The sequence below is a fragment of the Hibiscus syriacus genome, unplaced genomic scaffold (assembly GCF_006381635.1).
Source record: "Hibiscus syriacus cultivar Baekdansim isolate YM2019G1 unplaced genomic scaffold, ASM638163v2 tig00015482_pilon, whole genome shotgun sequence".
NCBI lineage: Eukaryota > Viridiplantae > Streptophyta > Magnoliopsida > Malvales > Malvaceae > Hibiscus > Hibiscus syriacus.
The window spans coordinates 23327-35406 of NW_024062366.1; the positions used below are offsets into that span (position 1 = coordinate 23327).

The 12080-nt window shown below is 33.6% G+C and overlaps 2 protein-coding genes across 3 annotated transcripts; both read left to right on the forward strand.

The window, feature by feature from the left end:
- The first annotated feature begins 134 nt into the window (after positions 1-134).
- On the forward strand, positions 135-5789 carry LOC120207915 (laccase-11-like). Of its 2 annotated transcripts, none has more exons than XM_039207315.1 (6): positions 135-276; positions 356-507; positions 3931-4175; positions 4267-4395; positions 4475-5398; positions 5482-5789. In XM_039207315.1, exons 1-6 carry the CDS (start codon positions 169-171, stop codon positions 5610-5612), a joined length of 1689 nt encoding a protein of 562 aa, XP_039063246.1. In that variant the 5' UTR covers positions 135-168; the 3' UTR covers positions 5613-5789. The 2 variants fall into 2 exon arrangements, with proteins under 2 accessions (XP_039063246.1, XP_039063245.1); XM_039207314.1 differs by lacking the exons at positions 135-276; positions 356-507 and adding exons at positions 3255-3616; positions 3696-3847.
- A 2049-nt stretch (positions 5790-7838) lies between these two features.
- On the forward strand, positions 7839-11828 carry LOC120207917 (GTPase ERA-like, chloroplastic). Its single transcript, XM_039207316.1, has 9 exons — positions 7839-8267; positions 8594-8739; positions 8889-9029; positions 9102-9215; positions 9948-10073; positions 10617-10715; positions 10803-10904; positions 11133-11213; positions 11644-11828. The coding sequence occupies exons 1-9, from the start codon at positions 7898-7900 to the stop codon at positions 11728-11730; spliced, it is 1266 nt and encodes a 421-aa protein (XP_039063247.1). The 5' UTR covers positions 7839-7897; the 3' UTR covers positions 11731-11828.
- The last annotated feature ends 252 nt before the right edge of the window (positions 11829-12080 follow it).

Consider the following 12080-nt stretch of genomic DNA (forward strand, 5'->3'; position numbering starts at 1 on the left):
AAGACTCCTTTGCAATTTTTTTTCCTAATCATCTTCATTCTCTTGTTCTTAACAAATTGTTATAATTCGCCCTGTTTTTAAAGCTTATATAAGTAGCTCATATGCTTCAACCTTCATGTCTCATATCCATACAAGCATCGAGATTTTCGAAGTTTTAGCCCAGCTCAAATGTCTATCAATGGGTTTTTGGTTTCCAAAACGACCCTTTTTCTCGTCGGTTTCATCACATTCGTTACCCTGCCTGCAGAAGCTGCTGTGAGGAAGTACCAGTTTGATGTGAGTAAACTCAGAAATGAACGTTTAGATTGTTTAAATTCTCGTGGTTTCGAATTGACATGACGTGTTTAATGAACAGATTCGAGTGAAGAATGTTAGCAGACTGTGCCATGCGAAGCCGATTGTGACCGCAAATGGGAGGTTTCCAGGGCCTACAATCTATGCTCAAGAGGGAGATAGAGTTATTGTCAATGTTACAAACCATGCAAAATATAACATGTCGATTCACTGGTAGGATTTTGATGAACTACGTGCAGAAATAAAAAAGTTGAAACGAAGTTTCTTATAATGTGTTGTTCTGATGATCTGTTTAGGCATGGATTGAACTTTGAAGCAATATCGAAACGGTTGGGCGGATGGACCGGCTTACATAACGCAGTGTCCGATTCAGACTGGGAATAGCTACGCTTACGACTTCAATGTAACAGGGCAAAGAGGAACTTTATGGTGGCATGCACAAACAACCAGCTCAGATTCATCCCCAAACGACACACGGTTTAATCAATACCACAAACTAATATGAAAAATCAGTTAACAGTTAAAGAAAATAATAAAAATGTCTTTTTGGTGAGAAAAAAATGCCAACTTCTATTTTTATGAGTGGGAATCTTAAATGTCCACGTCAATAGTAACCTCTACGCCACCGCCTCAACCGCCGTCAGCGCCGGCATTCTAACAGCCAATCACCCGCTCTTAGGATGATATTTGGGTCTTATCACCAGCACTAATGATTTTTGTGAGTTAAAAAAAATGCGTGATTACTAACACACGTGGCAATCAGCAAATCAAGTGTTTCGGGAGATACGTCTTTTCCTAACCATCTGATCAGCATTTGATGGATTTGGAACATCTGCCTTTCAAATCAATTTCTCCTTTTATTTACCAATTTTACAAAAGGGTAAACTACAATCAAGGTCACTGAATTATGTGTTTAGTAACAAACAAATCATTTTAGAAAAAATATAAAAAAAATAACTCAATTAAAATACTGATATAAACATGTCATCTCGTTATTAAAATTAAAACGGGCGTCTAATGTATCTTTATATAATAATATTTTTAATTTCCAAAATCTATACATTTTATCAATTATGTCTTAATTCAAAATAATTCAATAAATTTAATCTTCATATTTAAAAATTCTATCAATTTTATCTTTTATTACGATACTGACAAACCAAACGAGAGTATAAAATCAAATTAGTTAGATAACTGAATTTTTTCATAAAACAATAACAAACTACTGTTAAATTGTTGTTATACCCAAGAAATGACATAATAATAATAATATAACATTTATGACAAAAGAATAATCAATTTAGGTGAAGAATACATATTAAAATAACAATATTTTTAAATATAATGAATTAAATTACTTCAAAATAAAATCAAAATAATAAAATTTAAAAGTTAAAATATTATTATATCATACCATAACATTATCTCATCGATAAAGATTTATCACAAGATATAAAAAGAATAGTTAAAATCCAAAATAATTTTAAACCTTGTCCTCAAGTAATCTTAAAACAATGGAAAATGTGTGGCGTTTATTGAACCTGTTAGGCAATTCCAGACAATGGTCTAGTCTAGTATGGCCCTGGCCGCCAGAGCCAAACTTGAGGTGAACGTAGAAATTCTAAATACAATTCGTTAATATATGATTAAAAAACAATAAATTTTAATTGTAATTGAAACTTTTATTGAAAACGTAATTTTTTAGTTTTGATAAAATAATATTTTATATTAAAACTGAAAATATTATTTTTTTTCGTAATATTTTCGATTACAACTGAAAATGTTATATTTTTAATAATATTTTTAGTTATAAATTTTAAACTTCATGCAATATAACTTTTTAATTATGGAAAAATATTACAAAATTGCATAACTTTTTAATTTAAACAAGATAATATTTTATGTTGAAAATCATATTAAATTAATTTTAAATTAGATTATCACACAACATAACTACCATAAAGGTGGTGAAATCCCATTTTCATTGTTTTTGGTGGAAAGCAATTTCTAACCAGCTCCATGAAATATTAATGGAAGGGGACAAATCAAGGGTTGAAGCTCCTCATTTTGTGTGTAAAAATTGAGTTAGCTTTATTTTTGATAAGGCGAGACACCCCATTCCCTTGATATCCATGCCCAATTGTCATTAACCCCTAACCAGCTCTTCCCCTTTCACTCTAAGTTGCCGTGTAATTGATTCATGCTTGTGATTTTGCGCAGGGGTTGACGGTTTGATGTGATTCATGTGGAAACATGTTGAATTTATTAGGATAATGAAGGATCCTCTTCCTTTAGCTGACATCTTGAGTCAAATGACAAACGCCTCGCCCATAATAAATAACAAATTGCGGGTTGAATTCATCGAGCGACTTTAGTAATTAAAGCGACTGTTTTTTTTATATATTCTAGGTTCGAATAGTTGTGTTTGTAGGGTGTATGTGAATTATCAATAGTTAATAAAGATTATAAACAGCGTCTGTAGGGTATGTATATTGTCAATAGTTAAGAAATATTATAAACAAATACTACTTTATATTAGCGTGGGTTGAAATATCGGATTAACACCATCCACCCTAATATCGGATATATATGCACGAACAAGATTGAAAAGGAAGATTGTTTGGTAACAAGCAATACAAAGTTTCTCTGCAAACCACATGTGCCCTGAAATAAGCAAACTCATACTTACAATGAACAGCTACAAAATGCTTGGAGGTAAGCCTTTCTGATTTTAGTTCTTTAATCTACCAACCATGGTAAAATGGATTAATTCACAAATTAGCTCCTTCATTATACCTGATTTTCACTTGGCTACAATATGAGGTTAAAAAAGTGCCTTTTCCTTGGCGGAAAAGCTTGGTATTATATGAAGGATTAGGTAGGTTGGTACTTTTCAATCCCGAAGATTTGAATTATTTTAAGATCAAATCGGATATGGGACGTTTGTTTCAATATTTTGCTTCATGGCATCACAATCTCAACCTCTACGCCTGTCAATGGCGACTGAAGTCTCTTTCAGTATTTTGCTTACAAGCTTTGACATATCTAAGACTCCTTTGCAATTTTTTACCTAATCATCTTCATTCTCTTGTTCTTAACAAATTGTTATAATTCGCCCTGTTTTTAAAGCTTATATAAGTAGCTCATATGCTTCAACCTTCATGTCTCGTATCCAAACAAGCATCGAGAATTTCGAAGTTTTAGCTCAGCTCAAATGGCTATCAATGGGTTTTTGGTTTCCAAAACGACCCTTTTTCTCGTAGGTTTCATCGCATTCGTTACCCTGCCTGCAGAAGCTGCTGTGAGGAAGTACCAGTTTGATGTGAGTAAACTCAGAAATGAACGTTTCGTTTGTTTAAGTTCTCGTGGTTTCGAATTGAAATGACGTGTTTAATGAACAGATTCGAGTGAAGAATGTTAGCAGACTGTGCCATGCGAAGCCGATTGTGACCGCAAATGGGAGGTTTCCAGGGCCTACAATCTATGCTCAAGAGGGAGATAGAGTTATTGTCAATGTTACAAACCATGCAAAATATAACATGTCGATTCACTGGTAGGATTTTGATGAACTATGTGCAGAAATAAAAAAGTTGAAACTAAGTTTCTTATAATGTGTTGTTCTGATGATCTGTTTAGGCATGGATTGAAGCAATATCGAAACGGTTGGGCGGATGGACCGGCTTACATAACGCAGTGTCCGATTCAGACTGGGAATAGCTACGCTTACGACTTCAATGTAACAGGGCAAAGAGGAACTTTATGGTGGCATGCACACATTCTTTGGCTAAGGGCTACAGTGTATGGAGCCATTGTCATCATGCCGAAACCAGGAACGCCATTTCCGTTCCTGAAGCCAAATATGGAACAAATTGTTGTATTAGGTCGGTTCCAGAGTCGATGTTTTCAGATTGGTTTTTACTAGTTTCTTGTGATTATGATGATATGATGGTGAAAACTGTGTTAATGGTGCAGGGGAATGGTGGCACAAAGATGTTGAAGAGATTGTCAAGCAAGGAACTAACATGGGATTGCCACCAAATATGTCGGATGCACACACTATCAATGGCAAACCGGGACCTCTTTTTCCATGTTCTGAGAAGCGTAAGCCGAAACTTTTGTCGAAAAACAAGTTTTCACTTGCAACGCTCATTGTTCAATCCTGAATGTTTTCGATTTTCAGATACATTTGCAATGGAAGTCGAATCCGGGAAAACGTACTTGCTGAGAATCGTCAATGCTGCCCTCAATGACGAGCTTTTCTTCGCAATAGCTGGTCACAGCATGACGGTAGTTGAGGTCGATGCGGTTTATACGAAGTCGTTCGTCACTCAGGCAATACTAATTGCACCAGGGCAAACCACCAACGTTCTCGTTCGAGCTGATCGATCCCCGGGCAGATATTTCATGGCTGCTAGGCCTTTCATGGATGCTCCACTTCCTGTAGACAAAAAAACAGCTACAGGGATATTCCAATACAAAGGAATCCCAAACACTGTTCTTCCTACACTTCCTCAATTACCACCTCCCAACGACACAGATTTCGCTTTGGGTTACAACAAAAATCTCAAAAGCTTGAACTCTGCAAATTTTCCAGCAAATGTGCCCCTTAAAGTCGACCGAAAACTGTTCTACATGGTCAGTTTCGGCAAAGATCCTTGCCCGACATGCGTTAACGGAACGAGAATCTTAGCCTCGTTGAACAATATTTCCTTTGTGATGCCTAAAATTGGTCTTCTCCAAGCTCATTACTTCAATATTAGTGGGGTTTTTACAACTGATTTCCCTGATAAACCTCTTAAGCCATTCAACTATACTGGTGCACCCTTAACAGCCAATCTTGGCACTGCACATGGGACAAGGCTTAGCAAGATTGCCTTCAATTCTACAGTTGAGCTAGTGCTTCAAGACACTAATCTCCTTACGGTCGAGTCACATCCGTTCCATCTCCACGGTTATAACTTCTTCATCGTAGGAACTGGTATCGGAAACTTTGATCCTGTCAAAGATCCAGCTAAGTACAACTTGGTCGATCCTGTTGAAAGGAACACCGTCGGTGTTCCGACCGGGGGATGGACCGCTATTCGGTTTAGAGCAGACAATCCAGGTAATAAACTCAACTTGTCTTATACAGAAAAACTTGAATTTGATTACTATGTTTTTTAATTTCATTGAATTTTCCCGGTTTAGGTGTTTGGTTTATGCATTGTCATTTGGAGCTCCATACTGGGTGGGGATTGAAAATGGCATTTGTGGTTGAAGATGGAAAGGGAGCTGATCAATCAGTTCTTCCTCCACCCAAGGATTTGCCACTTTGTTAAATGTTGAAAAAGTTTCTCAAAGTTCAACAAAGACCATGTTTGTGTATAAAACTGTATCTTCTGCTTACATATATATGTATGCATGTGTGTAAAAAGTATGCATCTTCTGCAAAAATTGCAGGCCATATCTTGAGGAACAAAATTTAAGGGAAAAGATTGTAAACTTCTAATTGTTTTTATACTCCAATTGTAATGAATTAAGGTTCAATGTTTTAGTTATGCAGTTTGAGTTGCAATGAATTATGGGAAAGGAAAAAGGATTGTTTTAATATTTTATATGTTATAGTATTATTTTAAATTTATGGGAAATGACGACTTTGTAATATAATGAATAGTCGAATGACAATTTTGTAATTTTTAATAGTCGAGAGACTCAACAAAGCAACTCCTAATAGTAGGAGAATCATTTTATAACTTTTAACGGTCGAAATATTCAACAAAACAATATTATATAATTAAGGGATCATTTATATACTTTACTCTAAGGGGGAGTTTGGTTTGTTTAGCAATAATGTAAGATTACAATGTTTGGTTGGAGGAATATAAGATCACTTGGATGCATATTTTATCAAGTTATCCATGTGATATATGTTTTTTAAAAGTTAAACTTTAATATTAAATTATAAATATTTGAATGAAAATTCATAAAAATTATTTTAAACATTATCTAACTTTCGAGAAAAAAATAGATTTAATATACAATTAATATTATTAGTATATTAAACTTACATTTTTAAATAGTTTTATAAGTATCATATTTATTTATATAAAATATAGTATAATATGAAAAAAATAATATTATGATATTGAGTGAACAAATATATTGTTTTCCAATATGTAAGATTCATTTTTTAATAACTAAAAGTTAAATATTATTTTAAATAATTACATTTTTACAATACTATTATTTTTCTCATCTCATAAATTATAAATAATTAATATATTGAATATTAAAAATATAAAATATTTTTAAATTCTTAAATTTATTAATATTTTAGTAAATCAAACTCTTTGTATATTATTAAAATGTTTATAATTTTGAGTAAAACACAAAAAAAAATAATTGAGAAAGATCATTATAAAAAGAATTCATTAGTTTAAGGGTATTTTTGTTCAAAGTGATGAGAATTGTGTAATACATAAGAAATTGGAGGTAATGACATTCCTACAATTTTAACCAAAAGAATATTATAATTATGAAAAGAATATTCTATGATAATAATTTTTCCGTGAACCAAACGGGAATGCAATTTTAAAAAAATTACTCCTCTTTGAAATAATACTTTCCGTGAAACAAGCTCCCCAAAACGTTTAAACTCTTAGGGGACGTTTGGATGAGGGAATGTGAGATTTTCATGGGAATAGAATCCATATTCCTCCGTTTGGTTAGCCGGGAATCTCATTTCCCGGTAATGTAAGATTATCAATAGTATATTTTTTTGGGTATATTACCAGGAATGTCATTACCTTTATTTCCTTAGATATTGTTGGATTACCGGCGTTTTGGACTAAAATGCCCTTAATTTTTTTCTTCAAAAATATCATTCTCCTATCATTGAATAATAAAAATTCTACGAAGGTTAAATTATAAATTTATCCTTAAACTATTTTAGATTTACAAAAAAAAAATTATAATTAAAATTTTATATTAAGTTCAGGGGTTAAAATAAAATTGTGCCCTTTCATTAAACCTTTTTATATTTTTAATTTTGTATAAAAATATATAAATTTTATGAATTTAATTTTTTTTAAAGAAAATATATAAATATTTTCTAACTTGTTAAAAAATATATATAATAAGGACAATTTGGTTAAATATATATTATATAAATATTTTATTCCTTGAACCAAACACGATAATCTTAAATTCCTACTAAATCAACCAAACACGATAATCTTAAATTTCTACTAAACCAACCAAACACAAAATACAACATTCTCAGTAATTCTATTACATGATAATCTTACATTCTCACTAGTAATCTTACATTCAGTGAACTAAACATATCCTTAAATATCATTAAACCTAAATTATAATAATTTATGTTGTTTTAATTTACCGCAACCTTATTTTAATAAAGAATCTGGAAATAAAGTAAAGCAAAAAGTTTTAAAGTTTAAAATGGTATGTTCAAAACGCTGCGTTTAATTTATGCGGACCTGGATCAAACGATAAATTAATATAAATAAAAAATAAAGAATTATCCAATTGCCCGAAATCGCGAAAATGTTGAACCAGTTTAAGTGAAGCTGCTTATCAACAAGCCACGAAACGGACGGTGGTAATGGAGTTAATAGCTCTGAACATTTCTCCGGCGTTAACCGCAGAGTGTTTCTTAACGGCCAGAGATAGCAAGCCTTCTGTTTTCCCTCACAACGTTCGAAATCGCCACCAAAAATCACGGTTCCGATTCCAAGCTCGAAAAGCTGGTTCCCGGAGCTGGAATCCAAACACGATTTCAAGGCTAGATTTAATCCAACAAGTACTTGAAAGAGATAGTCTCATTGAAGATTCGCAAGAGCTAGCAGAAGAAATAAGTGGTATCGATTCGTCTTTTTTGTCTTTGAGTGAAAAGCCAGATAGGAACATGGCTTTGCTTGACGATTACGAGTTGGAAGAGCTTGATTTTTCCTCTCCCACTAACCATCGCAGCGGTTCGTAACCTTAGCTTATTGCTCCCTTTTTCTGTTATTTAATTCTCTGTTTTTGGTTGTTAAGTCTTTCAAAAATCAACGAATGATATCATGCTCAATGCCTCTTTTTTTAATCATAATTTATTAATACGGTAAGCACTTAACACTTGTAGATACTAAAGTAAAATCTTGCTTTTTGTTATTTTGTAAAATATATTGTAGAAGATGGTGAGACAGAGAACAATTTGAGTTTTTACAGATTGAGCTGAACTCCTTTTGTTGAAAGAACTCGTCAAAGAATACTTTGTCTATAGTTGTTTCATATCTTGATGGTGTGCCAAATGCAGGGTATGTGGCTGTTCTGGGGAAGCCCAATGTTGGAAAGAGCACACTTGCTAATCAAATGATTGGTCAAAAGCTATCTATAGTTACGGATAAACCTCAAACCACCAGGCATCGAGTTCTTGGTATATGTTCAGGCCCAGAGCATCAGGTTTGAAGATTAGTTTCTTTTTTATATCTATTCTTTCCCATGCTTTTGCTCATCTTTTTGGTATTTTAGCAATTTGTGTCTAGTTCCTTGACGACTTAGGGAATTCATGTTCCATTTCTAATTCGTACGGTCCGAAGCTTTACTTGCAGATGATATTGTATGACACTCCAGGTGTTATGAAGAAGAAAATGCACAAGTTGGATTCTATGATGATGAAGAATGTCCGAAGTGCTGCCTTAAATGCTGACTGTGTACTTGTTCTTGTTGATGCATGTAAAGTGCCTGAAAATGTATGCTTCATGGTTTATACATTCTTTGTTAAACATTCCACCCTTTTTCTAAGTTCAGTTTCTTATGTCAAGATCGATGATGTGTTAGAAGAAGGCCTAGGAGATGTCAAGTGTACACTGCCCACTCTACTGGTTTTGAATAAGAAAGATTTGATAAAACCTTGTGAAATAGCAAAAAAGCTTGAGGTAAGAACCTGTTGAGTTTTGTGTGTGCTCTCATGTTTACGTTCTTTAAATTTAAGATGTGTATTTGTCAGTTTCACTAGTGGGTTTTTTGAGAAATGGGTACAGAAATGCTCTTATGTTGCCAATTGATTTATCGCATTGTAAATGTTTTTGACCTCATCTTTGTTTCTGAACGAACTTTTATGTTAACTGCCTGCTGGCAGGCCTACAATAAGACTAAAAGCCATGGTTGTATTGGCCAATTTTCCTTGCAATGTCTAGGGTATTTTCTTTACCTTGTCTCAAAAGGCTATGTTCCTTGTAATTTAACTACCATGTAATATGCATTAACATTCTTAAATATTAAGGTTTTCATTCTTTCAATATTGACAATTATCAAATTAGATTTTCTTGTCATTGCATTCTATTTTTTTTGGGTGGGTGTGTATGTGGATTTATGGTGCATTAAATGAAAAAAAAGAAAAGAAGAAGAAACAAAGCAGATATGAATAGTCCAACGCTGTTTTAAATGTTGCTTAGACCCTTAACCAATGTTTTTCGAAGGTGTTCTCTTAAAATATTTGGTGCAGTGTCTCCAACATATTGTTATCACCACCTAGCATGTGAGTTCAACTTTCACTCTCAAATTGTTAAGTTCATTCCCCTATGTCCTGTATTTTAACATTAGTAGCTCTGTAAATTGGTCTTTGCCTTCAAGGTTGGTTTCCTAAATAGAAATACTATGCCTTGCAGTGGTATGAGAAATTTACTGATGTCGATGAGGTCATACCTGTGAGTGCAAAGCATGGACATGGGGTAGATGATATCAAGGATTGGATACTGTCAAAACTTCCAACCGGGCCACCTTACTATCCAAAGGTATGAAGAAACTCAACAGATTTATCTATTTGTATTCCTTACCAGCTTATCTTCAAGAATGGAAAATGGTGGTAATTCTTGTTATCAATTCAGGAATGTTGCCTTAAACTTACCAAAATATTTGAATTTATCTATTATTAAAAGGAAAATTATGATATGATATGAAGCTTTATCCAATTCAAAGCAAGCAACATCAATTGACATAGATTTCTTTGTTTAGCTTAACATTGAACTTAGTTGACTGTAAATTTACCCAGAGTCAAGTGCTGCTAGGTTACAGTTCTGCTGTTTCCTTGATGCAAACATATCACGAACATAGTTGGAAAGCGCTTTCATTTCTTGAGCTTGTAACTCGTATAATATTGTGGATAAGATATGATATTAAAGTTGCACTTTTGTCAATAATCTAGGATTTTATTTGGCTTCATGCCAATTGTTGCACAATTTTCCTCCAGAAGGAAATTTTCGATCAACTTTTGGTGGGACTTGAAAAATGAACTGCTTCTTTCTTATGAACAGTGTTTATTTTTTATACGTTGCCAGGACATTGTAAGTGAACACCCGGAAAGGTTCTTTGTAGCTGAAATTATCAGAGAAAAGATATTCATGCAGTATCGCAATGAGGTTCCTTATGCATGTCAGGTATGGGCTATAGTTATCAAGTTTTCCAGCAAGATATAATCATCAACCAAACCCCACAAAACCAGATTTAATCTTAAAAATTTCCAGGTAAATGTGGTGAACTACAAAACAAGGCCAAATGCAAAAGATTTCATACAAGTAGAAATTGTTGTTGAGAAAGACTCCCAGAAAATCATCCTCATTGGAAAAGTAAGCATTATCTCGAGTGTTTCCGACTTTTTGCAATTTGCTTGATTCATCAGTGGTCCTTTCACGTTTGTGCTTGTTGAATATGTTTGACTAAAAAGGGTCAAGTTTGACCAGTGGTCGATATATTCAAATTAACTAATTTAAACTATGAAATGTAAATAATGTACACTTGCATACGTTATAAGCCTTGCATTTGATGCCTTGTGTCCCCTACTACTACTATTGAAGGGAGGGAAAGCTCTAAAAATACTCGCAACAGCTTCTCGGCTTGACATAGAAGATTTCTTACAGAAGAAAGTCTTCCTTGAGGTGAGAACTTAAATCACAATGCTTCTCTTAAGTTGTAAATTGTGAAATGTGCATGGTTTACTTTTGCTACAAGGTATTATATGCTTTGGAGATCTAAAGACTGTCTCACGGCTGTCCTTTGAGAAAAGGCACCCGAATATGGGGATCTTAAACCTTATTTTATAAGGCCATGGTCCAATTCCGACAGAGTGTCATTGTTTATTCTGGGATTCTCTCTGTTATGAAGGTCTAAAGACCATTTTCTCAATTTATCTTTCGAGCAAAAGTGCCTCGATAAGGTTCTTTCTTTATCGAGGCACAATTCAATCTTGATCCCGTTCAACACGATCATTAACAGCATTTTCACTGTCATTATAACCAAAATACATGCATTTAAGGAAATTGATTCGGTGAAGCATGGTTAATCTGAAGCAACAAATTCTATATACAGATTGAAGTGAAAGTAAAAGAGAATTGGCGGCAAGATGAAGGGCTTTTGAAGTACTATGGATATGGAGGGAAAATTCGAGCACTATAACAACGTCCAACACTTAGTACAGGTTATTATTATTATCATTATTATTGTGTAATCTATTAGAATAGTTTTTGAAAAATGTTTGAATCAGTTTTGACTAAAAGTTGGGCTCAAGACATGCGACGTCGGTTTCAGATTTCATCTTTTATGCAATTTTTATAGGGAGAAAAATTAAAATACTTGGAACCACTCATACGTAAATCTAATGTATATTACCTGTGATGGTTGGTCAAGTTGCATTAACGCATAGTGGGAGGAACGGGGGCCTGCTGAAAAAGCAAAGCTTATCTCATATTTTGGAAGTGCTTCTATTGGTTTATGATGGGACATACATTCAAAGTACTTTCATGCAC